Below are 27,368 nucleotides of genomic sequence, written 5' to 3' on the forward strand. Positions count from 1 at the left end.
TGTCCTAATTAGAATAATGCTAGCGTTTAGCTAATGCTACAGCGCACTGAACTGAACTCACAGCACAGCAGCACAGAATGTGAGGGGACTATCAAAGGTATGACACTGGCTGTAGAGCTCCGGTCAGATCACGATTTGGATTATTCTTCTTCTTCACAGAGGATCATTCAAAGTATCTAAATAACTTCAAATCAAATCAAAGTATTTAAACAGGTGAAAACTCTCTCAGTCTGGTGATGTTGAGCAGTGTAGTCTGTGTTATGCTGTCCGTACAACTACATGACTACAGTACTTTTAACAGACTAAAGTCTGACTCTTCCCATCTGAAGACAAATCACAGACTTTTTACACAAATACTTTTTTTTATCTCACAGGCTTTTTACTTTGTTATGAAGAGGGAGAACATAACATGATCTCATTTGTAGGAAGTAAAAACATGAGAGAGGGTTCACTGCTTTTAATAATACATGCTCAGAAAAAAGAAAAACACTATATGTGAAATGTTGAAGTTATTATTCACTAAACATACAGCTACATTTCCACAACAACTGATAAGAAGTGATGATATTTAAGGTGGATGTTCATTCATAAGCTAGAGTGAGCTAATGGACAAATACTAAAAACAAGATTCATTTTGTTCAGATAGCTGGTTTACAGGCTTTAGTTAGAGTTGATGAAATTTTGGGTAACATTAGCTTCTGTAAAACTGCAGCAGGTCTTGGAGCTGTTGCTCTGAATCTGCTGGTGAAGTTGGGCTTTAAACCGATGCTGTGATTTGTCCACTATATTGATTTAGTAAACAAATCAGTTAAGCCATTGATGTGGAGCTGCAGTTTTTCTGGGTAAAATCACAATAACATTTACATTTCTCACCAAATTTTCATTTGTTTTTTTTATATTTAAATTTTGATCTACATATACCAAAAAAAACATGTCTTGAACTCAGGAGCGCATATCACTGTTAGCCTGAAGCTAATGTGGTGGAAAATAATGAACTGTTATCAGTAGTTGTAAAAAAAAAATCAGGTTTGGTTAATATGTGTGGGATCTTTTATAAATTAGTGTAAAGGAAAAGGATTTGGACAGCATTGGTCATGTGATCAATGTAGAACGAATCAAGCATCGGCACTGTGATTCGAAGTAATGCATGTTGTTTTTTCGGCACATGCCTCAAAGCTTAAGATTTAGGGGCAACATCACTATTTCTTTCTTTATTTCTTTCTTTCCTTAAGTTCTCAGTTTCTTATGAGACCAGAACAGAATCAAGAGTGCCTGAACAGTGGGCAGTCCTTATAAAGGCACTAAACAGGTGGCTGGAAGACCACCAGCACCTCCCTTTTATGGTAATATGAAGATGTCCCAGTAGTTTTGTCTGTATAGTGTAACTGATTTAGGCAGTTCTCTTTATTGACCTGTTTTTAATATTCAATGCCATTTTTCTTTGTGTTTTTCAGAAATGAAAATATTCTCCTGAAATTCATCACCAACAACCAGGATATTTATCAAAGAGCATTGTTAAACTGCTGAAAGAGGTGAAGCAGAAGCCGTCTTGAAGAATCTCTAGAACACACAGAAACAGTTTGCTACATTTACCAGATAAATGAAGCCAAGTCCCAAAATGGAGAAACATCAGCACTCTGTCAAGAGTTTTACTAAACAGAGTAATCTCAAAATACACCAGCACATTCACACAGGAGAGAAACCGTATTACTGCTCAGACTGTGGGAAGAGTTTTACTAAACAGAGTAATCTCAAAATACACCAGCGCATTCACACAGGAGAAAAACCGTATCACTGCTCAGACTGTGGGAAGACTTTTAATCAACAGAGTAAACTCAAACTGCATCAACGCATTCACACAGGAGAAAAACCATATTGCTGCTCAGACTGTGGGAACAGTTTTAATCAACAGAGTCATCTCAAAATTCACCAGCGCATTCACACCAGAGAGAAACCATATTACTGCTCAGACTGTGGAAAGAGATTTACTGCACAGAGTAATCTCAAACTGCATCAGCGCATTCACACAGGAGAGAAACCGTATCACTGCTCAGACTGTGGGAAGAGTTTTACTGAACAGAGTAGTCTCAAAAAACACCAGCGAATTCACACAGGAGAGAAACCATATTACTGCTCAGACTGTGGGAAGAGTTTTACTGAACAGAGTAGTCTCAAAAAACACCAGCGCATTCACACAGGAGAGAAACCGTATCACTGCTCAGACTGTGGGAAGAGTTTTACTGAACAGAGTGCTTTCAAAAAACACGAACGCATTCACACAGGAGAGAAACCGTATCACTGCTCAGACTGTGGGAAGAATTTTACTCAACAGAGTAATCTCCGAAAACACCAGCGCATTCACACAGGAGAGAAACCGTATCACTGCTTAGACTGTGGGAAGAATTTTAATCAACAGAGTATTCTCCAACGACACCAGCGCATTCACACAGGAGTGAAACCGTATTATTGCTCAGAGTGTGGGGAGAGTTTTACTCAACAGAGTAAACTCAAAAAACACCAACAAATTCACACAGGATAGAAACTCCATCTCAAATCAGTTTAAAGGCAATTAAAAGTGCAAATCGTAAATCTTTCAGACAGAACACGTTATCCTACACAAATGTTTCACTTTGTCACTTGGGACACGTTCCACCAGAAACAAACATGAACTGAATTTAACAATGGGTTTTACAGGTTCAGCAAAATGAATCTTATCCAGCGATCATGTTTATTGAATTCCATGTTATGTTTTCTTATATGTTCGATATTCCAGAACATTCTTCGTGAGACAGAGCTGAGTTTTTAGGGTAGTTACGGTAGGAGTTCAGTTCTGAAGAAGGGAAAAAACTTAGTCTTTAAAATTTAGATGTGATTGTTAGAGTAGGATTCTTAGCTGGCAACTAAACATTTCGACCAAATCGTCAGAGCTTATGATTTGAATGCTTTTAATGTCCTTTCTAGTTTATGCAGATTTGATTATTTCTATTAATTTCTAGTATCTCTTTTTTTCACTCTGCGGAAGCCGTCCTCAGTTCCCCAAGCTTAGCATAGCATAGCTTAATGCTATTAACCGCTAGGCCCATCTGTATGAAAGAAGAACTGAAAACACCACCTGAGGAACTCCAGAGTGTGCTCCCAAAAGTGAGACCCAGAGCCACAGACAGATGACACTGTGCTGGGTACTGCCCTGTGGACCGGAGGAGCATCCAGACTCTGCAGAGAGGCCAACAAAATCCTTTCCAGAGGTTAAATAAAACACTCCATCTGTAGTTCCCATACTGAAATCAACCCACTCCTGGCTTGTGTAGTGCAGTAAGGTTGCAGGCTCATTCACTCCCTCTGCTGGTGTTCTCGTTGGTCTATGGTTCAGTCGTTCTGATTAAAAATCTGTGACCATAGAGGGATATTTGGTTGTTGTATTACTCAAGTTTTATGCTCTTTTATATTTTTCTTATTGAATATTATATGTTGCTTAAGGTTTTTTAATCTCCAACATTTACTAAGAATATCCAAATCTTGTAGTTTCTTAATTGTTTTTATCCACTACAAACTATTTTCTTTGTATGGCTTCACTTCTATATTTACTCATCTGGGTGTTTTAATTAACGGCTTTTAGATTGCAGATCTGCAATCTCATTGTGTTTTCTCAACATATGTTGGACATGAAACCTATAGGCCTGAGATTGTCTCATGTTATTATTTGTTAAATACTCAAAGGCGTCCAAAAGAGAAATCCAGCGTAAAATGGATTTGTGTGTAAGTGTAACATAATAGTCAATTTAAGATTGAAATTCAGAAAAATATGTTTTTTTGTTATTGGTTCAGGCTTAAAAGGGTTAAATATACAATTACTTCCAAAGGTAGAGTAACATGTGTTTAACTTGATTTCATGTTTATAAAGTATTTTTAAAATGTGAATGCTTGTGGGTTGTGTTGTTTTTTAAAGAGCATAGTCATTCACCAACTATATTTAATTATTGACCATTATTATTAATAGCTAACCTAGCTAAATGTCCAAACAAAGTGTTTCCTGTTTTACTGACCATTATTATTGGTAGCTTGTCTAGCTAAATATCCAAACACAGCATTTGCTATTTTACTGACCAAACGTATAAACAAAGCATTTCCTGTATTACTGACTACTATTATTGATAGCTAGCTAGCTAAATGTCCAAACAACAGTATTTGCTGTTTTACTGACCATTATTATTGATAGCTAGCTTAGCTAAATATCCAAATACAGCATTTGCTGTTTAACTGACCATTATTATTGGTAGCTAGCCTAGCTAAATGTACAAACAAAGCAGTTGCTTTTTTTAAATGACCAATGTTAGTGTTTCAGCACTAGTAACAGTGTTTCAAGTCCGGTAAATTTGTTTTATTTCTTGCAATTTTTTTTTCTTGTAATTTGTGTTCTCTTTCAAGCATTCATTCGGTATCTCACTATGGGATACACCCCTCTCGCATATTCCTCATGTAGCCCCGGCTAAAAAATGTAAAACTCCCTAGTTCTAAAATAGCTACACTAATAAATACAGTAATAATTAAAGTCTTATAAATGCATAGTGATGGTTTAAAAGAGTAGTAAACATGTTCAAAATAGTCATTGTGTTTGTGTAAATAGTTTAAAAAGAAAAGAAAAGTAGTACAGAGTACATATTTCATTTATTTTCTGTGTTAATGCAGGAAGGTTAGCTAAAAGTGATTAAGGGATCTACTGAGGGAGAAGTGTACAGGTGAGGGTGGAGTAGAGGATTGGAACAGGCCCGCCCACGGGACGAGAGAGAACAGCGGAGATGCGGGAGTAGCAGCGCGGGAGGGTGGCAGTGGAGGGGAGATGGAAGGAAGTGACGTAGGAGAAGAAAGTGAATCGGACATGTCGGGAAGTGGGATTGGGACGTGGGGAGGTGGAGGAGAGTGGCAAACTGTGGGACCTAAGAAAGGTAGGAGGCTATCGGATGAGAGAGATTCGGCTGGAGGTGGGAATAGGGTGGAACAGGTGAAGCGTAGGAAGGAAGAGCATGTTGTTCTTCTTCGGTTTGGGGCGGACTCAGGGACTCCTTTTAACCCGATTAGGTTGACGAATGAACTAAGGAAAGCTTTGGGTGATCTGGCTGGGGCTAAAATTTTGAGAGATGGTAAAGTGTTGATTACATGTAAGGATGCGCGACAGCGAGATAAAGCATTGGAGCTTCATAGTTTGGGGGGCAAGTCAATAACGGCGACCCTGTTCAGGGAATCTGCGAGGTTACGGGGAGTGATTACGGGGGTCCCACTTGACATTACTGTGGATCAAATAAAGAAGTCTTTGACGGGGGGCAGAGTAGGGGACGTTATCCGATTGAAAGGATTTAGGGATGGTGTTCGGTCAGATAGCATGTCGGTCATGATCCAATTTGAAGGTGTTTCCTTACCTGAGAAGGTGTTTTTGGGTTACATTTGTTTCCCAGTCAGGGTTTATATACCTCCGCCAGTGAGATGTTATAACTGTCAGAGATATGGGCATATTGCCTCAGTATGTAGAGCAAGAAAGAGGTGCGGGGTTTGTGGTGGTGAGCACGAATACGGGAAGTGTGGTAAAGATGTTCGGCCTAAATGTTGTAACTGCGGGGGGGATCATAAAGCTGCATATGGAGGTTGTGAGGTTCGGAAAAAGGCTGTGGAAGTACAGACGGTTAGGGCTGTTCAAGGTTTGTCTTATGCTGAGGCGTTAAAAGAGGTGGGCCGTACTGGCTCTCCGGAGGTAGTTCCACCGAGGACGGATGACCGTCCATCGGATCAGGGAAGGGCAGATACGGTGTCGCAGCCTCTTGGTGTATTATATCCAGAGATTCTGATTGTGGAGAAGGCTAAGTTCGTCATGTTTATTGCGGATGTGATTAATTGTACTGCTCAAACAGGTAGTAGGACGGAAAAGATTAAAATAATTGTTCGATCTGCGGAGAGATTTTTGGGTATACTGGGACTGACATGGGAGTCAGTTAGCAGAGGATTGGCTGGGAAAATGCCGTCCTCTCAGGCTGAAAATGATTAGTAAGAGTCTGCTCCTAATGCACTGGAATGCTCGGAGCCTTATAGCTAATGGTCAAGAATTTAAGCACTATGTGGTGGACAGGCAGAGGTTGCCAGATATAATTTGTGTGCAAGAAACATGGCTAAAGCCACATTTAAGCTTCACATTGTGTGGGTACACTGTACTTAGGCGGGATAGGATTGAGGGAAATGGAGGGGGTGTAGCAACCTTTTTAAAGGATGGGCTGGTGTTTAGGGCTCTCCCTTTTCATGGGACGCACGAGTCTGTTGAGGTAGACATATGGGGACCATGCGGGAAATTTAAACTGATTAATTATTATAATCCGTGTAAGAAACTCACGTTGGATACGCTTTCTGATGTTGGTGGTTTGGAACAGCACGGGGTGGTCTGGTGTGGGGATTTCAATGCTCATAATACCTTGTGGGGGAGTTCAGGTACGGACCAAAATGGCACAGTGTTGGAACAGTTTCTGTTTGAAAGGGATCTGGTGTGTCTCAATGATGGTAGGGGCACGAGGTTGAATGTGGCTAGAAATACCACTACTGTGTTGGACCTTACGTTTGCCTCTTCAATATTGGCAGGGATGAGTAGTTGGGACGTGTCGCAGTCTACCTCTCTGGGGAGTGATCATTTTCCAGTTGAATGTGAGTTTGGTATTGAAGTATATAGGATGGGCCGTACTTTTTTGCGTAGATGGAATTTTTCTAATGCAAATTGGGTCACATTTTCTGACCTGTGTGATCAAAGATTTAAGAACATGGGTATCTTGGATGACGTAGATATTTGTAATGAAAAAGTGTGTAATATATTGTGTATGTCAGCAGAGGATGCTATTCCACTTAAAAAGCCATATGGGGGGAAAAGGAAAGCTGTTCCTTGGTGGACAGAGGAATGTTCAGTGGCAGTTGTGGCACGTAATAGAGCGCTCCGGCAGGTTCGGAGATCTTTGTTGTTTTGTGATTTAATGGTGTATAAAAAGGCACAGGCAGTGGTACGTAGAACTGTTAAGTTGGCAAAAAGGTCCTATTGGAGATCATTTTGCAGTATGATCGGGTCAGATATATCTGTACGTGATATTTGGCACATGATTAAGAAGATGAGGGGGATTAGGAAAGGGACTGATGTCCCTGTCCTGAAAACAGATATGATTGAGGCAGTGACGGATGCGGATAAAGCAGAGCTCTTAGCACAGGAATTTGCAAAAGTCCATAGCTCTGTTAACTTAAGTGAGGATATGCTGCTGTCTCGGGAGAAAGTTCGTTTACAATTTCCTCGAGTTTTGTGTAGGAAAGACGTTTTTGATTGTGTTCTAGATGCTGATTTCACTTTAAGGGAACTCAAGTTGGCAGTAGCTGGGTCTGGTCATACAAGTCCTGGACAGGATGGGATATGCTACGACATGGTTAAGCATTTGACAGATGAGTCTCTCTCTGTGCTTGTTGACTTTTATAATAGAATATGGGAGGTGGGTAAGATCCCTTCAGCATGGAAATTGGCAGTGGTGGTGCCCATTGGTAAACCCGGTAAAGATCTCTCTAGCCCCTTGGGATATAGACCTATATCACTCACGTCATGTCTTAGTAAGATAATGGAGCGAATGATAACGGACAGACTAACATATTATCTTGAGACCCACAATGTGTTCGCTAGCTATCAAAGTGGATTTCGACAGGGCAGAATGACGATGGACCCTGTTTTGTGCCTGGAGTCTGAAGTGAGGAAAGCTCAAATGTATAAAGAAGTGGTGGTGGCTGTGTTTCTGGACATAGAAAAAGCTTATGATATGTTATGGACGGAAGGCCTGATGATTAAGTTGGACAAGTTGGGGATTGGGGGTAGGGTGTTCAATTGGATATTGGATTTTTTGAGTCATAGGACTTTTCAAGTGAGAGTGGGTAATGACTTGTCAGGAGTTTATGTTGCAGACAATGGGACTCCGCAAGGTAGTGTCTGTAGCCCTTTGCTGTTTAACATTATGATTAATGATATATTTTCCTTGGTTGGAGCAGATATAGGCAAATCTCTTTATGCGGATGATGGGGCTGTGTGGAAACGGGGCAGGAATCTTACATTTGTTATGACAAAGATTCAACAGGCATTGACCACGGTAGAGCGCTGGGCTACTGATTGGGGTTTTAAGATTTCGACTTCAAAAACTAAAACTATCTGTTTCTCGACTCGACGGAAACCAACCTGTCTGAGCCTACAGTTATATGGTTTAGAGATCGAACAGGTTAAAATGCTACAGTTCTTAGGAATGTGGATGGACTCCAAACTGACATGGAAGGCACATATCACAAAAATGGTGGATAAGTGTAAGAGTGCTCTGAATGTATTGAAATGCTTGTCGGGTTGTGATTGGGGAGCTGATCGTCAGTCGCTTGTATATATGTACAGGGCATTGATACGATCTGTTTTTGATTATGGTTGTGTGGCGTATAGGTCTGCAGCTGCTTCCAATCTGGAAGTGTTGGACCGGATACAAGCACAGGCTTTAAGATTATGTAGTGGGGCGGTGAAATCTTCCCCTGTAGTTTCTTTACAAGTAGAGGTTGGGGAATTGCCACTCCAATTGCGTAGATTGGCTTTGTCTGCAGTTTACTGGATGAACATTAAGGGTCATATGGGGAATCATCCTGTTATATCCATTGTACATGATTGCTCAGATACTTATCATGGTCCGTCTAAGAGTTTTGGGTGTTGTAGTACTGGAGAAGTTAAGGATCTGGGTTTCAGGGATGTGACTGTATGTGCTACAGTGCCTAGAGCTATAGTTCCACCTTGGATGTTTCCTGAACCCACTGTTGATTTAAGGATACATGAGCAGCTTAAAGATACTGAGGATTGGTCTTTATCCTCTGTGGTTGTAGCTCAGCATCTCGCACGGTCATATGGGGATATGCTGCAGGTCTACACTGACGGGTCTAAATGTCCCTCGCTGGGGGTGACTGCAGCTGCAGTATTTATTCCAGAGTTTCAGGTGTCCTTTGGTAGGAAATTGTCAGATAATCTATCAGTGTTTACGACTGAAATTGTGGCAATTTTATTGGCACTGCAATGGGCTGAGGAGGTCTGTCCTATGAGTCTGGTAATTTGCTCAGATTCTTTATCTGCTCTCCAGAGTGTTCAAACCGGCAGTTCTTCTTGTAGACCTGATTTAGTACTGGAATTGTTTCAAACGTTGTTCCGGCTCCAAATGCAGCGAATCTATGTAAATTTTCTATGGGTCCCAGCCCATGTTGGAGTGGAGGGGAACGACATAGTGGATTTGGTGGCCAAGCAGTGTTTGAAGCGGCAGATGTGTGATATTGACATCCCTCTGAGTAAGGCAGAGGTTAAAGTTTTAATTAAAAAACGCGTTCGGGCTCTGTGGCAGATAAACTGGGAGCAAAGTCTTAAGGGCAGACATTTGTTTAACATTCAGCATAGCACTGGAGCAGTATCGGGTGGAGGGTTTGGCCGGAGGGCCGAAGTAGTGATTGCTAGACTGCGAATAGGACACACTATGTTGAACTCTTCCTTACATCTTATTAAAAAACATGACACAGGCATGTGCAGATACTGTGCACATAGGGAGACTCCTGAGCATGTGCTCTTACATTGTTGTAAATATTCTGAGCAGAGACAGCAGTTGTTTGAGGCAATTACGTTGGAGGGACATAAAGATTTTTCTTTGAAAGGGTTGCTTTGTTATGGGATGGGCATGGGGATAGTTCATAAACAAGTTCTGGTGTTTTTGAAAAATATTGGGTTATTTAATTTAATCTAACCCCCCCCCCCCTTATTAATTAAGTTACTTATGCTATTTTATTTATTATTATTTATTTATTTATTTATTTTTTTTTTTTTTTCCCTCCTTCCTATGTTTTGTTTCTAATTTAACTGATAGTCACTATCCTGAAGTCTCCCTTCGCGCCACGGCTCAGTAGGTGGCGGTAATGCGCCTGTAGTTGGTACGCCATCCGCCATTAATACGAATGAAGAAGAAGAAGAAGAAGCAGCGCGGGAGAGGCGAGGAGGAAAAAGTTCCTCACAGGCTGAACTAAATTCACTAATAATCAGTATTAATTAAACTAACCGGTAATTTTAAGGACACTGAAGTCCATACTGAGAGTGAGCTGGTGGATAAAGCTGGGATAATCTCTCTATAAGTAAAGTTCTGTTAGCACTGTTAGCTTAGCCAGCTCGGCTAGCTGTGTTTAGCCTCGTGTATTAGCTGCTCTGCGCTAGCCGTGAACTCTCCGCTGCAGCGCCGCTCCGACAGACTGTTCCCCGGACTGACTCGCGCTCTCTCCGCCTCCACTGAACACCTGGGGCCTCATGTACTAAGACTTGCGTGGACTTCCTACTAAAATGTTCCGTACGCTCAGATCTGAAAAGTTCCATACGCACAAAAAAATCCGGATTTATCAAACCGTGCGTAGGCAGAATTCCACGTACTTTCTCTTAGTACATCACAATCAACTTGAAATCAAGCGCAAATGCACGAAAGCATCACACTTGCCACGACTCCTCCCTCAATTACGCAGAGTATAATGTTATATTATTATTATTATTATTATTATTATTAATAATAATAATAATAATAATAATATTATATACGCATAGCGTATAATTACCCATGTTTTAAGTTTTATTATTCTAAGATAAATGCTTTCATTTAAATGCTTTAAATGAGTTGCCTACCAAAAAGACACACGTCACACACTTAGCTTGTTTTCTTATGCTCTTGGAAATCTAAAACTGCTTATAAGCCAGTCATCATCATGGGCCAAAAAAACATAATGGTCACGGAAAATGCGCGCTCAATGAATTCGGCCATTAGCAGTATTTTCCAGTAATGCCAACGCTGCATCTCCAACAACTCCAGCGCTAACCTGATCTAGGCTAAGTGGAAACACGTTAAACGATTATTTCTGTAAGACAATGAAACTGTCTGATTAATTTACTTTATTTTACCCAATAATGCTTACTTCAATGTGTGCATAAAGGATATCTTAATAGTTGTAATTTCAATGCATCGCCTCTAAGTGTCGCCAAATGACAAAAACACAATACATACGCACAAAAAAAAGGCGTACGCCCAAAACAAAACTTCCATGGGGGAACGCACTTTCACACGTTCAAGTCAAATTTAGTACATCAGACCGTGAGCGTGAAATATGGCGTACGCAATGTTTTTGTGCGTACGCACCTTTAGTACATGAGGCCCCAGGACCGCTAACACTGCTAACCAGAGAGCGCTCTGAGTCCCCGCGTGGATCAGAGTTCCTCTGAGGGAAAACGCTCCGTGCTGCAGGACCCCGCGCTCTGCTCCCGCTCATATTCACTGAATCTGAGGTAAATCTGAAACTCTTATTTCTGCTCGTTAGAGTAAAGCGGACATTAAGCTCCGAACCAGACCTGCACCGTTTAGTTCTGTTCATTTCATCTATAATTCTGTTCTTTATGAGTGTATTCTTTAGAGTGGGACCACATATTTAATTTAAGATGGTATTTTATTTTACAAACTAACTTTAAAAGGTACATTTCTGATTAAGGGTTTAAATATATAACTGACAGTGTAGTTAAGAAAAAGTGAAAGTAAGAAAAAAGGGCTATATTAACCTAAAATCAATCCTACAGCTAAAATCTAAGATACTGCTTCTAAAATAAGATCTAATCCTAAAACATAATTCTGAGCAATAATAATCATTAAAACAGTTGGTTATTTAAATAATAGTATTTTAAATTATTGGGGTATGGTTTAAAATATAACTTTCTTATTTGTGTCTTAAATTTACATATGGGTATTTACACGCTACATTTGTACTATTGCATCTAAAAAAGGTACTAAACTGCTCTGTCTTGGAAAGATATAACTATTGTTGATTGAAGCTAGCTATTTATTTATTTTTTGTTAAAAGTACTGAAAAGGACACTCGATTCTAAGCCTTATTTGCCCTACCGTTTTGATACACTCAGTAAACTACTGGCTATTTTTATATACCTGTGTGATGGTCCTTTTATTGTGTTTTATATTTTCTATTATTTTATTAAATTTCTACAAACATAGAGAAGGGAAAGAACAGATAGAACTCAGGCCCTTATTTCTTCCAATTAAGTGGGGATAGGGTTTACATAAGCAATACCTAAAAATAATTAAAGAAAAGAAATAAACTAAAAAGAAATGTGGAAAAATAGCTAAAACAAACCAGCATTAAAAACTAAAAGGTTAACAAAAAAATAAAGAAACTGAAAACATACCAAAGATCATAAAGATCACCTTGGAGGTGGTTAGAGACTAGAAGGTTAAAATGATTTAGTGACACCAGCGAGCTGTAGTGAATTCCAGCTCGCTGGTGCACTGTAACGAAAAGCAGATTTTCCCAGTTCAGTTAAAACTCTTGATGATCCAGTTACTGGAGTGAGTCTGGTAGGTTGTGTTATTTTGAATACGTTTTTGTGAGATGTACGGTGGCATATGGTGAGGAAGTGCTTTAAAAACAAAAATAAACCAATGTTTCCCGGCGCACAGCAAGAGAAGACCATGCAACTTTTTTTATAGAATGAACAGTGATGTGTACCAGTAATCTTAGCGCCGCATGATATACAAAATCTAGTGGTTTGAGTGTAGTTACTGACACATGTCTGTAAATCACATCCCCATAATCTAGCTTAGAAAAAAACGTTGCTTCCACAATTTTTTTCTTGTGTGCTTTGGAAAGCATGATTTATTTCTATATAGGAAGCCAAGTTTTTGCCTTAGCTTACCCAGAAGCTTGTTAATATGGTGCTTAAAAGTAAATTTGTCATCTAGCCATACGCCAAGGTGCTTATATTCATTAACTCTTTCCACATTAGAACCCTTTAAAGTTGTAGTTTTAAGAGTATAGTTGTAAAGGTGCACGGTGTAGTCCACCTTGGCTGTGGGTGGAGATACAACCTATCTGATACAAATGTTCTAGACAAACCTGCATCAGCTGGTCCTCAAACAACACTAGCCCTGTGGCGTAAGCAATAAAGCAACTTCAGTACTTTATTGGAGACAAAATATGCGTACCTAAAAAAATTAAAATAAAAACATGCGCTGTAACAAATGGAAATCAAAAATTAGTTCACAGAGCGATAGGGTAAAGTTTACATGTGTCTTGTTAATCATTTTATGTACAATATATGTCAAAAGTGATCCGACTGAACCATGTTTCTTTGATATATCTTTGGAACAAGTTCATGTTCTATTCCAAGAATTCAGTAAATATCTTCATTTTTTTCTCTTTTTTGTTTATTAATAAATGATCCATCAGGCTTACACACATGGATCAGACACATGCATTTCACAGCTCAGCACAGCTCCAGTTGTGAAGTATTTTCTCAACAGTTCCAACATAGTTCTACTTTTTATATATTTGGTACATAAAATAACTGTACATAATATTTGAATAGGTTTAGGTTACTTAGGTTTAAGTGAGCACATTAATTGTCAGAGAGTTACAGGTAATTATTATTAGCTGTTGACATTCAATTTTTTTTCGAATTGTTTTTTTTTTCTTCGAATTTTTGCTCAATAACCTGCCAATGAATTTAGCTAATGCAGCTTTAATTAAAATAGTTAATAACTACAGTAGACTAGAGGCCAAATATAATAGAATATGTGAACAGCTAGCTAGATAATAATAATAACATGTAACTGTTTAACATTATGTTAAAGATGATTGGTTGAAACTCCCTCTGCATCTGTGGTGTCTGGGTTTGGGTCCACCTATTTAGTAAACCTGAAATTCTCACAGTATGATTGTGTGCAAAATGAGAAACAGTTTGCAAATATGAATTAAGTATTTGCCCTCACTCACTACTGAAGTAATATCCTTGTAATATTCAATCATGAAAGATAGAAAACAAAGAAAAAAATCAGCCAGCATGAAATAATCTGGGAAATGAATGAGTGTGATTTCTGATCCTTGTGGCCCTATGATAAACCCTGCGCAAATAGCAGGCTTGCACCAACACTTAAAATAGTGTCAGAGTTTGTTTGTGAATCTGTTTTTATTAGATGCTGCGGAGCTTTAAACGTGCGGATGAGCTCGTGTTCACGCTCGGGTTCAGTCTCGCGTTCACGCTGGGGTTCAGGCAGACAATCTAAACTCTAGTATGCAAAACTATATTATTATTTTTATTAAATTTTCCATTCTTTTAAATAGCAGGATACTTTGATTTTTATTTCTCAGCCCGGACGAGACCCGGCCCGAGGAAAGTAATGGAAAATCTCGGGTCAGTCCAGGCTCCAGGAAATAGTCATCTGTTTTTAATACTATTTTTATTTTATATAAAGCTACGGCCTGATAATCACCATATAACAACGTATTACTGTTAATGAAAACGAACGAAATAACGAAAACTGAAAGTGAAAGTTCCCCTTAACTGAAACTAATAAAAACGGTAATTAAAAGAGAAAAATAAAACAAACTGAAATTACAGTATCCACTACAGCAGCTTAACAGCGGGTGGTGGTGTTCCGTTTCTGCTCGCGAAGGGGAGCAGGGGTTGCGGGGTGCAGCGCGCAGTGCCTCGCGGTCCGCGGAATTGCTTATATTTACAGCGCTCGAGCTAGCTGCGAAATAATGACAGAAAACTCTGAGGAAACTGCAGAATTCTGTATGGGATTAGAATATGAGCGTGAGTGACAAAAAAAAACTGTTTTGTAGAGAAATAGGAGATGAGGAATATTTAAGGAAACAGCTGTAACTTTGAGTATCTCACACTGAACACCCCATGCTGTAGGATAAACTGATAAATCTGATTATTTCGGTGGTTGGTTGGTTAGTATAGGGATTTATTGTCACTTCAGCACAAATGTGGCTATTTGTGGCGATAATTTTGGTGAAAATTAGTGAAACCTGTAGAGTTTATTGAGTTTTTGCTGTGTGATCTCCTCAGTGAGAAGCCCCACCCCATAACCAATCAGGGAGCTCCAACTGCTTACCCCTCCTACTGCTCTTTCATTGTGAATGCGCAGAATGTCTTAAACGTCCGTTTTTCAAAGTTCAGGTTTGGCACGTCACGTGGTTAATATACTGCACTATTTTACAATACCGTCACCATATTTAAATACCGTGGTATACCGAAATACCGCCATACCGCCCAACCCTAGACCAGACCCTCGAAAGTGTAGACGTCATCCACAATGGCTGGAACTTATTGAATCTCCGTTGAGCCTGTAGTCGTCAGATGTAGTCCCCCTTGGCTACGAGTAGAGATAGAAGAGTAGCTTCATTTTGCCAGTTTTGTCAGCAATAATGCAGTCTTTCTTTTCCAGATTTGTGCCGAATGCATTCACCACTTCTGGAGGAACACCACCTTTAAATCTAGACTCTAAACATTTCTATTTGCTCAAGCGTTTGAGTAATGTCTCATTACAATGTCTTCCTCTTACAGCTTATCCAGCAAATATAAACCCTGTCCTAATCATCTGCTTTCTCTTTCTCTCCTCATGTCCTGAGCTGCTGCTACCAGTGCCCATCCCACTCCAGCAGAGTTTTATAAAACCATTCTAACCCCTTTTTCTTCCCTCCCCTCTCTGTTCTCTCTCTCTCTCTCACGTGCTGAGATGCCGGGCCGGCCGGTCTGCCTGGATGTGTCCACTTCAGGAATCAGCCCTGCTCTTCTACTCATCAGAATCATTACACAACCTTTCTAACTCCTGCTTTTTGTTTCTCTTCCTTTCCTTTCTGTTTTCTCTATCTATCTCTTTTACATGCATGGAGATGCCCTGTTCCTGATGTTCCCAGCCTGGCTCTCCACTGCCCGCTGTGTTGTACTCCAGCTCTGCAGCCCTGCACTGATTAACATTAACAGAATCTGTTTCTGTATTAGCCATAGCTCTATAGTTTGTGCCCATCACATTCTTATATTCATAAATTAGTACCTGTTATATTAGCCATAGTTCACATTAATTTTCTGTACTGTTTTGTTCTGTTATTTGTTTGTTGTTTGTTGTTTGTTTGTACTGAGCGAGTCAACCCGAGTAGGATGGGTTCCTCGGACTGAGTCTTGGTTCCTTCCAAGGTTTCTTTCTCTTAAAGGGAGTGTTTTCTTGCCACTGTGTCACCATAAAATTGGCATCTCTGTGGTGCTGCTCATAAGAGGCGTGGACCTGTTTTTCCTGTAAAGCTGCTTTGTGACAACCTTTGTTGTAAAAAGCGCTATATAAATAAAATTTAACTGAATATTGAATACAATGAACAATGTTACACAATGTTCAGCAGTTATCATTTGATAACCCTCTGATTTGCTTATTTAATAGGACAAATATTTCTAAAATATTACACTGATCTACAGATAGGTAGTTGTATTCCTAGTGTATATTATTTGATTAGATCTGGATAATATATGTTTTTGGTGCGGACAGCGCGACAGATTTAACTATTCCCTTATAATTTATCATCATCATCTCATAGTCAGCGGGCCGGTTGTGGCCCGCTGGCCTTACAATGCCCAGGTCTGCTTTAGAAGCATGTCCCCCCACAGCCTGGTCACGAATGCCTTTAATTCCCACGGCTCTTCTTCCACGAAAAGAAACTTCAACTCTGTCAAACTGCATCAACCAACCAATGAAGTCATTAATATGCCTTTCAGTTCAAAATAATGTGCAAGACTTGGTCATCAATGTGGAAGGACTGCTGCTCACCAAGTTCATCCACTATATATGTATATTTAGTATATTTAGTATATATTTTATAAAAAAAAACAAGACATTCAAAATATGTACACGATAAACAGATGTGGCAGTCTTGAAAAGAGGGTAGATTGTTGCAGACCAGAAATATATAGAAAAGTTGAAACTTTGTATTGTAAAGTAAACAAAAAAAAATACAATGAGGTTTAGGTGATAGTGTTTTGTTCAGTTGGATCTGTTATGATTCACCTGGATAATCTCTACAGAGAGGACTGGAAAGGGAGGGGTTACTTGAGTTTGCAGAGCTAAAAAAAAACACCTGTTATTATTGGGGTTTACAATATGTGTGTATGGATGCTGGCGATGAAGCTGTTCACCATGGCAATGTCAACTGCTGGGGCCTCATGTACTAAGACTTGCGTAGACTTCCTACTAAAATGTTCCGTACGCTCAGACCTGAAAAGTTCCGTACGCACAAAAAAATCCGGATTTATCAAAACGTGCGTAGACAAAATCCCACGTACTTTCTCTTAGTACATCGCAATCAACTTGAAATCAAGCGCAAATGCACGAAAACCTCACACCTGCCACGACTCCTAACTCAATTACGCAGAGTATAAAGTTAGTATCTGTAACAAAATTTTTTTTAGGAACTATTAAAATCAATAAATCCTTTTTTTTTTTACTTTAAATACATTTATGAAGCCTATACCTATGTAAGAAGTGTAAATCATCCTTTACACACGATAAATTTCTTCATTTCTGTATTGGTATTAAGAACTTTATATAAGGTGTATACACCTTATATAAGGTGTATGGCTATACATATGCCTATTGGGTTCTGTCTTTTCTTCTCAAATTAATGCACTGAACTGACGCAGCTCTCTGTAATGAATGTCAGTCGGTAACAGATGCTGTAAATACTAAATGCCTCTTAAGAATATTTTTTAGTTGGAGGACCATTGCTGTCTTAGGGTCTGTCCCAAAACCTAGGGAGCTCTCTACATAGGCACTGACTACGTAGACAGCTGTTTAACTAGACAGCGTTCTAACCGCCATCCAGCCTTATAAGACACATTATTGGGACTCTCTAGTTAGGCAGCGACTGCGTCACGACCTGGCCCCGCCCACAGCATGCTCCCACTGTTTACTTACCTCAGCCGCGGGAACCACCTCATCTCCCTACCGGCATTATGGACGAACCTCTTGCTGTTTTTACTACAATTTTAATCGTTTTTGCACTGGAGGAAGAGCGACAGAGACGTGAGAGTCGACATGCTGCTGCCAGATGCCGAAATTTAAGAAGAAGAGCGCTTATTTCTGCCCTTGAACAGGTAAGATCGTCTCAAAAAAAATTTCCTCTTATACTCTGAGATAAAAAAATCCACTATTAATACCCCCCCCCCATTAGTTCATTGTAAAAACAATGGTATTTTAACAACAATTAATTAAGTTTTTATTATTATTATTATTATTATTAATAATAATGTACAGAACACCTACATAGTTTATTTAATACATTAATATTGATTAAATAATAATCAAGCTGATACAATTAATTGAAAATTGTGGGGGGGGGGGGAGTTTATATGCAGACAGACAAATGCTGTCTTTTAAGCATGAAAGGTTTGTTAAAAGAATAGCACTCATCTGTTTTTGCAAATATGCATTTTATTTTATGCTAACTTCAAAGTGATACAACTATACACATGCAGACAATTAATTTATTAACAATGAATCAATCAATAAACAAATACATAAATAAATAGAACCTGTGTGAACAGTTAATTTTCAAAACAGATAAGTGATATTAAACACTAAGGAGCAAATCACTTTTCTGTTTTGCAAAAGAACTGTACACACTAACTAACTAAATAAATAAATTTCTCCCTCTTGCAGGGAGAAAGACCTACAAGATACTGTGCTCTGAAAAGTTATCCGGCACCCAAAACCTGGAGAACTGCAGAGCATCTCTGATGACTTTGTGAGGCTGGGAATCCATGCGGCTTCCACTAGTGGGTGCCATGTGCGAATCAAAGCCCCTGGAGAACCTGATGCACAGTGCTACAGAAACTGGAAGCTCTACCCCTGCAATTTCAGGCTGTCTGTGACCACCAGGCAAAGTTTCTTGATGTTTTTATTGGCTTTCCTGGCTCAGTACATGATGCACGGGTGCTCTGTTACAGCACTTTGTATCGGCAGGCCACTTTCCCACCCAGAGGCTACATGATACTTGGTGATGGTGGGTCCCCATGTATCTCTCAGCCCATAGCCCTCATCACTCCATTCAAGAAGCCTGTCAGAGGAGAAGAGAGGGTGGCCTTCAACAGGCATCATGCAAGGGCACGTTCTACAATTGAACGTGGTTTTGGGATGCTGAAGACCAGATGGAGGTCAATTTTCCTGCATTCTCAAGAAGTGAACCGAAGGTTTGTGCCAGAGGTGATTGCTGCCTGTGTCACTCTGCACAACATCTGCATGGGAGCAGGAGATGTTCAGCCTGAGGAGGAAGCAGATGAAGATGAGGAAGCTGATGTGCAGGAAGAAGACATCACAGCTGTCAGTGGCCACCAATTACGGGAGCAACTTTGTGTCAACATTGCTGGTGTCCAGTGATTTTATTAAACTGGAAACAAATAGATCAGTTTGGTTTTCATTAAATGTTAAATTTGCACTGCCAATATTGTGTAAATATTGCACATGCATCATTCATGTTTGTTTAATGCTCTAGTTTAAAATGTCTTATTTCATTGTCTTATTTTGTGCTACTTTAAACCAGTTCACTTGTTCTACTCACTGTTAATATTAGTCTTGTTCTGTAAGTGTGGTTAGAATAAACAATACAAACAATATAACTGAAGTATGAATTTCAGTGTTATTATGAACAACCTATTAAGTAAGTTTATATCAGTATAGAATACCTATAAGGCATGCACTAGTTTTCCATGACTGCTTTAAAAACACACAAATGCCAGTTCTCAACTTTAAAAAAAAAACGACAACTTTATTGTAAAACATGCATAAATTAATCTCAGTTCATTTTGTTAACTAGCTTTTCTAGGAGGTTATACAAGCGCTCTGACCGCTCCTGCTCTGCTCTCTTCTCTCTCCCCCTCAATTATACTTTAACAATAATTTACATATCTATACTACCCTCAAATCAATACATAAAAATCAATAAAATACATAAATCATTCTACACAATTTCAGGTTCATCTTTGAACTTACATTGTATTTATTTTTTAAGTTGTCCCATTTCTTTTACTTTGTCCGCAAGCCCCAATTCCAGAAGAACAGTCCTGTCAAAGAACAAACAAAAACAAATTATGGCATTAAGATGCTTTATAGTTGAGGAAAATAACACCATTTTAACTTCAGTGATCTACACAAAGGCTTCGATTTAAGTGTAATCAAACATTTTGCAAAATCTACCTACATTTTTTAATTAGTTTAGAAAGATGCCTAAATGCATGAATGTATAACTTAAGCAATTATTAGCTTAATATTAGCTTAGATATGCTGTAACTGGCAATGCATTAGTTACGTATTAACTAGTTTTCTAAAGCGGGTTTTCTATCAACTTATTTGCCACAAACCTATTGTTTTATTATTGTAATCATAAGCCATTAGCTAGCTGGTTGGATTAATGTATCAAAGTGTAAAAGCTGCATCATTTAAGATGGAATAGAATAAGAATATATTATCGTCAAATAACTAACTAGTTTAGCTTAAATAAGCTCTTAATTCCAAGCTGAGAGAGCTGAGTTTTTCTCCCCAGTGAAGAGCCTCTCTTTCTCTATGCGAGCCTTTATAAAGGCTTCTATTGCTGATCTGCTCCCTAAAAGAGTGCAAGTAATTTGTATATCTGAACACTGGCTATCACGTTAAACAGCCCACATACAGATCGTATAAACCCGACAGGTCTAACTAACTATACAGAAAGGGTTAACAGAGTTAACTAATAAAATATTATGGCGACTGATAAAAAAAGCGCTGAATATCGCCAGTCAGGCTACTTAGCTATTGAGCTAACAGGCTAGTTAGCATCAGCCCATCTAAAACAATGCACTGGCGCTTCAAAACCCGCTAGCATAAATGCTAACACCTCGATATATAAAAAACTGGAAAACGGCCACCAACTAACCAAAACTACAAATAAAACGCTAGTTTATGTTATTTTATGCCAAGAAAACTCATGAAACACCACACTTACGCTATAAAAACTTAAATAACTTACATTTAAAAATGACTTCGGCGCTGGCCGATCCACTTCCGTCCGCCATGATGGAAGAAGTTGAGCTACGCTGTTCTGCCCCGCGCTGCATCATGGGATTGCCTTACCGGCTGAGGAAGGGTCTAATGCTCTCTTATTACAGGGTCAGAATAAGGTATCTTAGTAGACAGCATTTTAAGGTATCTAAGAATTGGGACAGCCTACTTCTCGGGAACGCGCATCCAATGACGTAAGATGCTGTCTATGTAGAGAGCTCCCTAGGTTTTGGGACAGACCCATAGAACTCCAGGCCAATATTTAATAAAAATATATTCGTTTAAAAATTACAAAAACATTATTGGAGACAATCAGTGATTTTAAATTATTGAATTATTGTCCAGCCTTAAGAATTATGTACATATTATGTACATAATTCTTAAGGCTGGACAATAATTCATATTCAATATACATATCAGTGGTGTGCAGTAAGGCCTCTAAGGGGCTGACCAAATGTGCATGTAAATAATTACATATTTTTTTATCAGGATGTATATAATTATTGCAAGTGTAAGCATTTATTTTATAGATTAACGAAAAAAACAGCAACTAATTCAAAGCATTAGCCTGTGTTCTTCGTTGCTATAGGACTGTATGATTGACAGCGGTACTGACCAATCAAAGCTCTTTAAAATGTCTTCTGCTCTCGTGTCCGTGGACCCTTCTCCTGATTTTGAGAAGGGTGTAGTAATGAGTCTATTAGAAAAGTCTTAGGACAATCTAACCAATAAGACTCATGCTTTTCACTCCGGGGGCGGGGCCATGGCTGCCTAGCCCCTTCTCTGCGCTCGGATGAAGGGGTCAGGCTACGCGCATTGATTAGTAGTAAAACGGAGAGCGCATGCTGGATTAATTAAATATTTAGCTAACTATCATGGAAATAAGACAGATATTGTGTCATATTATATTAAAAAGCCTTTTTAAAGGCTGCCCTTCAATGTGAAACTAAGTAATATGCCGTCTGACTGGTGATTTTTGTGTGTACTTAATGTTTTGGCTGCTCTGGCGTCCTGTAGAGATACAAATGAGTGATATTTGTTAAACGCCTGTACTTGTAGGAACATTAAGCATTTATTGTTGGGTCTATTGTATACTTTTGTAGTTTGTAGCTGTATTTGTGGACTGTTTATGTGTATTAAGTTCATATAACTCAGTCAAGACAGAGTATATATAGTTATTGTAGAATTTATCAATGTGTCTGTCGGGCGGGGGGATGTTGGGGTTAAGGGCAGGGCGGGTGGTTGCAGAAGGGGTACCCACTATATTCACGACACGCCACTGATATAATATATATATATATAATGTTACGGTCACTGACTTAAGGGACTTCTGTATTGCTACCACTCACTCGAATTACGTTGCCTTCTACGGTGTAGTACTGCTCGCCATTCCCTGGCTTCTCAAATTTGACGGAGAGGGGGCGTACGGCGCGGTCGCACCGTGCCTCTAAGTCAGTGGCCACGTGAACACTAGCACATTTAAACACAGCAGTTGAAGAGCTGACGAACAGCTTCAACTCCCCATAGCGGGTGGTTAGGTTGTAGTTTTTTTAAAATGTAGGACTGTCCTTCTTCCATTAGAGAACAATCGTCATTTTTCAGATGGGCAACAATAAGTTGTTGCCCATCAGAGAGCACACACGTAGCCACTGACTTCATAGCAGTAGCGACAACCGCGCCGTCCACCACCTGCCAACCCTCAGCCCGGGGCACCAGGACTTTGCTAACGCACTTCACCCGGATGGGTGACTCCTTTTTGTAGGGCGTCGTCGGGCAGGAAAACATTCTGTGTAACGAAAAGAGCACAAACATACAAAATAACATGTTAATATTATTTTATTCACTATGTTTCACGTAATTTATTGTATACCCATGATTCAACAGTCCATATGCAAAAATATTATGTGTTGATTGGTTGGAAGAACAATACATATTATTAAACTGTTTTGGAACTAAGTGGGGCTATTTTGCTGTTATTGTTCTGTGTATGTGACGCTTAGCACTGATTAATTATTACATAATAAAAAAATAATATGAAAATAATCTAAATATATATTTTTTAATTGCTTGGTAGAGATGCGTGACGTTGTTTCCACCCGGACACTTTAAAATGGGGACACAAGTGCTGCTAAGAAAGAAGGCCTCAATCAATGGGGGTGAATGATGAATTAAAAATAGCAACTATCCACATGTCCAGGACATTCCACTGATTTTGGAAAGTATTTTGTATAATTATTTAATATAATTAGTTATATTTATTTTTATAATATAATTAGTTATTTTTAATTATTTTCATATGAATCCATTCATTTTGTATTCACTTGGATGTGACCCGGCAAACCTGGAAGAGATTCTTAAATGGGTATCGTCCTTTCTAGAGATTTTTTCTGGAGCAGTGTGAGAGTTTTGTTGGTGGTGGATGGATTAATGTACAAAGTTTTGCCAAAAACGCACTTCCATTTATTTAAAGAAGATCTTGGGAAAACGTGTCAGTACAGAAACAGTCGTGCTGATTTTAGTTGTGGACCTGAGAAAATTAATCATAAACGGTAAGCTTTTCATATTCTACTCCAGCTTGCTTAAATAATATGTGCAGGAGGGTTTAACTATATTTACCATGCACTTTAACGCGGCCTAAACACTATTTTCTCTACCCTAAAATTAGACCAGCCGATCCAGACCAGCAGCTCCAAGGCGTGCTGTAACTTTTAAAAAAGCTAATGTTAGATGTTACTAAAGCCCGTTAAAGAAGATTCATTTACGTTAGTCATTTTGTAGTAGCTCACAAAGCTAGATAGCGCAACATTCCTTTTTCACGTCGCTAGCTGGCGAACAGCTAAAGCTACAGGGCGCATTGGAACTACTGGTCTGAATCTTCAGGTCTGGAACTTAAGCTGGTTCTCTGGCTCTATAGCAGTGGTCTCAATCTTATTCTATCTGGGGGCCGCTGTAGGTAGAGACTGGGTGAGGCTGGGCCGCACAGGACAAGAACACGTATTTTATTCAACACATTCTGCCATGCCAGGTGTTCTGTCGAGTGATGCTACCCATCAATACGCGCTTTCTAAAGACACTGCGCATGTGCTAACCTACATTTGTATTATTATTTCAAGTGTACTATAATAATTCTGTTTTTCTAATATTTTTTGTTCATTTAATAACCTGGACTCACTGTCATTACATTGTCAAAGTGTAATAATAATAAAATATTATCTTAAAATAAAAAAAAAGATTATAATAAACTCATACTACCATAACTTTACCCTGATACGGTGGTTTAGACTATCCAAACATAGTACATGAACTTCTGCTGGAAACATGCTCTAATATTGTGCTACTTTTGTGCTTTTACCTTTAAATATACACAAAAGGGTAGCACGGTTTGTCAGGGTAGCACAAGTCGACAGAACACCAGATCTCTCGTCTCGCCGTGTGGGCGTATCTTGAATCCAAATAAGGCAACAGGTGTGTATATATATATATATATATATAACAGTAAATTATCATAATGTAACTTAAGTTCGTTACTTACTTGAGGCTCAGTGACCCTAGCTTGCTGACCTAACGGACGGTGTGGGCCCTAAATTGGTGATCAATATATGCTATTACCTTTATAATAATATATTTGGATAAAAAGTCTAGAGTTCACTAAGTTCTGTTAAAACAGGTGTCTGACCCTTTCTCTGAGGCCTGTACAGTCTGTACCAAGGCGCGAGGTGCTGGTCGAGGCGACCTTGGTTTTGTCTGACTTGTGCCAAAAGCCCCCACCGTTGTTCACCCAGACGTTGCTGACTCTCTCACGAGAAGAATGCCCAAGTGAAGAACAGGTGTGCCAAAAGCCCCCACCGTTGTTCACCCAGATACTGTATAAAAGTGTGTGTATTCCTCTGTATTATCAGAAGACTGAATCCTCCTGACTGAATCTGGCTGACTTCAAGAACAATAAAGAATCAACTTAGAACTTCGGAACGACTCGTCTTCTCCTTTCTTTAAACTTAAGGTTCTCGTCTGTTTTTACCTACTTTCTTTTGAACTTAGAACTTTTGTAGTGATGCATGACTAGATAAGTTTTTAGAGCTCATTTAAGCTAGCCCAGGCTTCCCTTTCTGGGAGGCCTCAAGAGTCGTGAAATTACGCACGACATTCTGGCGCCCTGCCGCGGGGCTCGAAAAAGAACCCATACGCAGTAACGCTTAGAGACAAGCAGCTGTAACATCCTGTGACGAAGAACAGACAATCCACTTCAGTGCTGACGGAAAGGTGAGCATAAAAACCTTTTTCAATTTAATTACTGAAAAAGAAATATTGTGTTTTCTTGGTCACAAAGATGTCATTGCCTTAGAGATTAAAAGAAAATTAAATTTTCATAAAAGACAAAATAACCATTAAGTGCATTTGTAATTTAATTATATTTGTAATTGTAATTGTATAATAAGCAGACGAGGGCTGTGATTTAAAGAAAGATATATACATGTTTAGAAATATGTATATAACATTATAAATTGAAAGCAATTGACCAAATTGAATAAAAATGCCTGATGGGCATCTTAGCGTCTAGACGCCTAAATTCAAGTAAGTTACAATAAAATAGTTGCATGTTAACTGTCTGTCTAGTATATGTTGTATGTTTTATCTCCCGGGCGTTAAAGACGGGACACGTCATATAGTGCGATCTCGAAAGCACGACGTTAGACTTGATAACAAAGAGAATACAAAAAAAGAGAAATATATAAGAGCGACGCCAGAGAGAGAAGCGTGCGCCAAGAGATATAATAAGAGTGACGCCAGAGAGAGAGCGTGCGCTAAAAAGGCCTAAAAAGAGTAAGAGAAAAAAGGGGAAAAGACTTGGACACCTGTCTGTCTAACAGAAGGACGAAACCAAGCCCGCTTCTCTGTTCCATGAGCGTAAGTTGAAACACTCGATCCTGACTGTATACAGCGGAGATTGTTTTTCACTCGGAGAAAAACGCTTGGTGCAGAACGCCACTGTAACTGACGGAGAAGCGAGGGAAGCTATCCTAACTAGGACTAGCGGGGTATATGTTTTGTGTTGTCTGTTTAAAGTCTGTCTTTAATAATGTCTGAGATCTCCATTTTTGTTAAAATATTAAAATGATGGCAATTAAATTTGCTGTGCAATATTGCTGCATAGAATGAACTACACTAATTAGCACAGACGTGTGCTGAGAAGAGTTGTTAGAATAGTATCCGTTAACGTAAAGCCTAACAGGAAGTTTTGATAGAGTGTTGAGTCTTGACAGAGAGAGAGAGAGAAATAAATGACAGAGATCTCTAGAGACCTGGGAAAGGTAAATGTTATGTGTTTGTTTGTCACTGTCTTTGTTTAAAAGCATATGCTGTGGTTACCATCTTGAATGTTTTTAGTATATACAGAGCTCTTAATATATGTAAATTTATAAGCACAAAGCAAGAAAATACACAAGAATTAAATAAATATATATGACACAAGAGAAAAAGCGCTATAAACATAAATGTTTGTTTGTTTGTTTGTTTGTCTGTAAACTATATGTTTGTTTATAAACCATTATGAGCTTCTTTGAGCCCGAGCAGTACAGCTAATATAATGGGACAAAAAACAGTTATTATAAGTATAAAATATTATTGATTCCATAGACCCCAATACACTGTATTAGTGGTAATATAACTTTTATGAGCTCCTGAGCCGAGTCATAACGGTTGAGGAGACATAGACTGAGATATTCCCGATAATGAGCCTTTTGGAAAGACAGAGATGTTTGCGGTTAAACGCTGATCAACGAAGAATGTTGAAAAATAAGCTCTGATCTACCTCTAAAGGGACAGAACAGTGAGTGTTCAGTATTACTTATCAATAAAAATGTGTTAAAAATGGATGCTAATAATTATGGAAACATGCTTATGAGCTTCAAATTTATATTGTTAGGGTGATTATATAAGAATTATGACTATACTGAGATTGAATATGATTTAATGTTTCGGCCCTTGCTCAATATGTTTTACAAGTGAAAGTGTTATTTTCCTTGAAAAGTCGTTAAGAACTTAAGTACGTTACAATTAATAGTACGTAAATTAATAATGAATGTTTATATTAGTCTATGTTTGCAAACAAAGCCATTACTGCCTAATAATATGTGCGTCTCTTAGTCTATTCATTTTTACAGGCATTCAGTTAACCTCAGTTTGCAGAGGGAAGGAGAGACCGGGGGCGAGAGAGGGGCAGACAGGCCCTCACCCACACACACACACTCTCACATACTCTCTTGCAAACGCACACTGAAAAACACTCTTACACACTGCGCACCTACACGCAGGCGGATACCTTTAACAATCACACCTATAGTTATATACGTTAGTAAACACCTATAACATGAAAGAGACCATGGAAGAATTTTAAATAACTATATGATTACA

General features: G+C 38.9%; 5 protein-coding genes across 13 annotated transcripts in view; 3 read left to right on the forward strand and 2 right to left on the reverse strand.

Moving 5' to 3' along the window:
• The window catches only part of LOC125801377 (zinc finger protein 239-like), a 503,775-nt gene that overhangs the window by 263,883 nt on the left and 212,524 nt on the right, over positions 1–27,368 (forward strand). For 4 of the 6 annotated variants that reach the window (XM_049478001.1, XM_049477999.1, XM_049478002.1 and 1 more), the window contains exon 2: positions 1,455–3,918. In XM_049478001.1, the coding sequence (XP_049333958.1) occupies positions 1,601–2,539 (939 nt within the window). In that variant the 5' untranslated portion in view covers positions 1,455–1,600 and the 3' untranslated portion in view covers positions 2,540–3,918. Of the gene's footprint in view, positions 1–1,232; positions 1,344–1,454; positions 3,919–27,368 lie in introns of those variants that run through there. The other 2 variants (XM_049478000.1, XR_007438683.1) reach the window with 2 other exon arrangements.
• Positions 1–27,368, forward strand: part of LOC125801286 (zinc finger protein 239-like) — a 297,606-nt gene that overhangs the window by 120,575 nt on the left and 149,663 nt on the right. The window lies entirely within an intron of this gene.
• Positions 1–27,368, reverse strand: part of LOC125801152 (uncharacterized) — a 261,943-nt gene that overhangs the window by 74,412 nt on the left and 160,163 nt on the right. The gene's annotated exons all lie outside the window — the stretch shown is intronic.
• Positions 1–27,368, reverse strand: part of LOC111189801 (uncharacterized) — a 253,995-nt gene that overhangs the window by 58,664 nt on the left and 167,963 nt on the right. The window lies entirely within an intron of this gene.
• LOC111188821 (zinc finger protein 658B-like) overlaps positions 1–27,368 on the forward strand; it is a 241,480-nt gene that overhangs the window by 1,588 nt on the left and 212,524 nt on the right. The window lies entirely within an intron of this gene.

This window comes from Astyanax mexicanus, chromosome 4 (genome assembly GCF_023375975.1).
Source record: "Astyanax mexicanus isolate ESR-SI-001 chromosome 4, AstMex3_surface, whole genome shotgun sequence".
Taxonomy (NCBI): Eukaryota; Metazoa; Chordata; class Actinopteri; order Characiformes; family Acestrorhamphidae; genus Astyanax; species Astyanax mexicanus.